The sequence below is a fragment of the Hibiscus syriacus genome, unplaced genomic scaffold, assembly GCF_006381635.1.
Source record: "Hibiscus syriacus cultivar Baekdansim isolate YM2019G1 unplaced genomic scaffold, ASM638163v2 tig00112243_pilon, whole genome shotgun sequence".
NCBI lineage: Eukaryota > Viridiplantae > Streptophyta > Magnoliopsida > Malvales > Malvaceae > Hibiscus > Hibiscus syriacus.
In genome coordinates, this window is record NW_024063280.1 from 178,668 (window position 1) to 180,321 (window position 1,654).

At 47.0% G+C, this 1,654-nt stretch overlaps 1 protein-coding gene across 1 annotated transcript; it reads left to right on the forward strand.

Moving 5' to 3' along the window:
* On the forward strand, nt 1-1,435 carry LOC120176398 (protein ANTAGONIST OF LIKE HETEROCHROMATIN PROTEIN 1-like). Its single transcript, XM_039182825.1, has one exon. It carries the CDS (start codon nt 10-12, stop codon nt 1,396-1,398), a length of 1,389 nt encoding a protein of 462 aa, XP_039038756.1. The 5' UTR covers nt 1-9; the 3' UTR covers nt 1,399-1,435.
* Nucleotides 1,436-1,654: the final 219 nt, after the last annotated feature.

Sequence of the window (1,654 nt, forward strand, 5' to 3'; positions counted from 1 at the left end):
TGGTGTCAAATGATTGGTCCTTTCTTCCCCTCTGATTCACCAACAACAATCTCTGACACAAAAACCTCGAATCCCAAAACCTCGAATCCCAAATCCCCGACAAAAATTCCTATGGATCCTCGAAAATTGTCAGCCCTGCTCTCTTCCCTCGTCTCTCAGCTCCTCCTGATAATCATCACCCTCTTCGATTCCAACAAAAACGACGACAACAATCGTCATTTCATCTCCCATGGCAACAACGCCTTTGCCATCGTCCACCATTTGCTCTCCTCGCAACAAATCGCCGCCTCGCTTTCATTCGTATCGGTTTCTCGAAAACGGAAGAGGACCCATTGCTCGGAATCCGATTCCGAGTCCGCCGCCGATGAAATCGCCGACCGACGACTCGACCGAGTCGGGCTCGGGTTGACTCGGGACCCCGACTCGTTCAAACCGTTCTTCAGGATGAAATCATCCACCTTCGAGTGGCTTGCCGGGCTGCTGGAGCCGCTGTTGGAGTGCCGGGACCCGGTTGGTTCCCCGTTGAATCTCTCCGCCGAATTACGTTTGGGGATTGGTTTGTTCCGGTTAGCCACTGGTTCGAGTTACACCGAGATCGCTCGACGATTTGGGGTATCCGAGTCCGTGACTCGTTTCTGCGCCAAGCATCTCTGCCGCGTCCTTTGCACTAATTTCCGATTTTGGGTTGCGTTTCCGAGTCCCAAGGAGCTTAACTCAGTATCATTAGAATTCCAACAACTCACTGGGTTACCGAATTGTTGCGGTGTGATTGATTGTACTAGATTCAATATCGTGAATGAAATCAATGGCAGCATTGATAGCATTGCTGCTCAAATAGTGGTGGATTCATCATCAAGAATTTTGAGCATAATTGCAGGTTTCAAGGGTGATAAAAGTGATTCCAAGATCCTCAAATGTTCAACTTTTTGTGAAGATATTGAAGAAGGAAAGTTATTAAATTCAACCCCACTGATCGTCAATGGAGTGGCTGTAAATCAGTATTTTGTAGGTGATTGTGATTACCCTTTGCTTCCATGGTTAATGGTGCCTTTCGTCGACGATGTCGTTCCGGGTTCGTTCCGAGGGGAGTTCAACGCTGCCCACCGAGCGATGCGTGCTTCAGCATGGAAGACAGTGGCTAGTTTGAAGAACTGGGGGATTTTGGACCGACCAATGTGCGAGGAGTCCAAGGCTTCTGTCGCGGTCATCGGGGCTTGTTCGATCTTGCATAATGTTCTGCTCATGAGGGAAGATGATTCATCCTTGTGTGAAGGCATGGGAGATTACTCGGTGCTGCATGATCAAAGCTCCCAGCAGCAGCAGCACCATGAGGAAGCCAGCATAGAGGCTTGTGGCATTCGAGATGCATTGGCGAAACAAGCTCGTGTTTCGAGTTAGGCACGATCGTAGCTCAATTAGATCGATTGATTCAGTTGCAGAGTCGGAAATACTATCGGATTTGGACCGTTTTCTGATTGCATATTATTTTGCTCATTTTGAAGCAACAAATAATTTCATATTGGATTATACATTCTTTTCCTCCATGACATTATCCAATGTCATGTAAGTAAGTTATCCTTCACTTTTTGTGTTTTTGAATATGAATCTGTTTCAGCATACAAGTGTGCTTCTCCTGCTCGGTTAGTTATTTTGA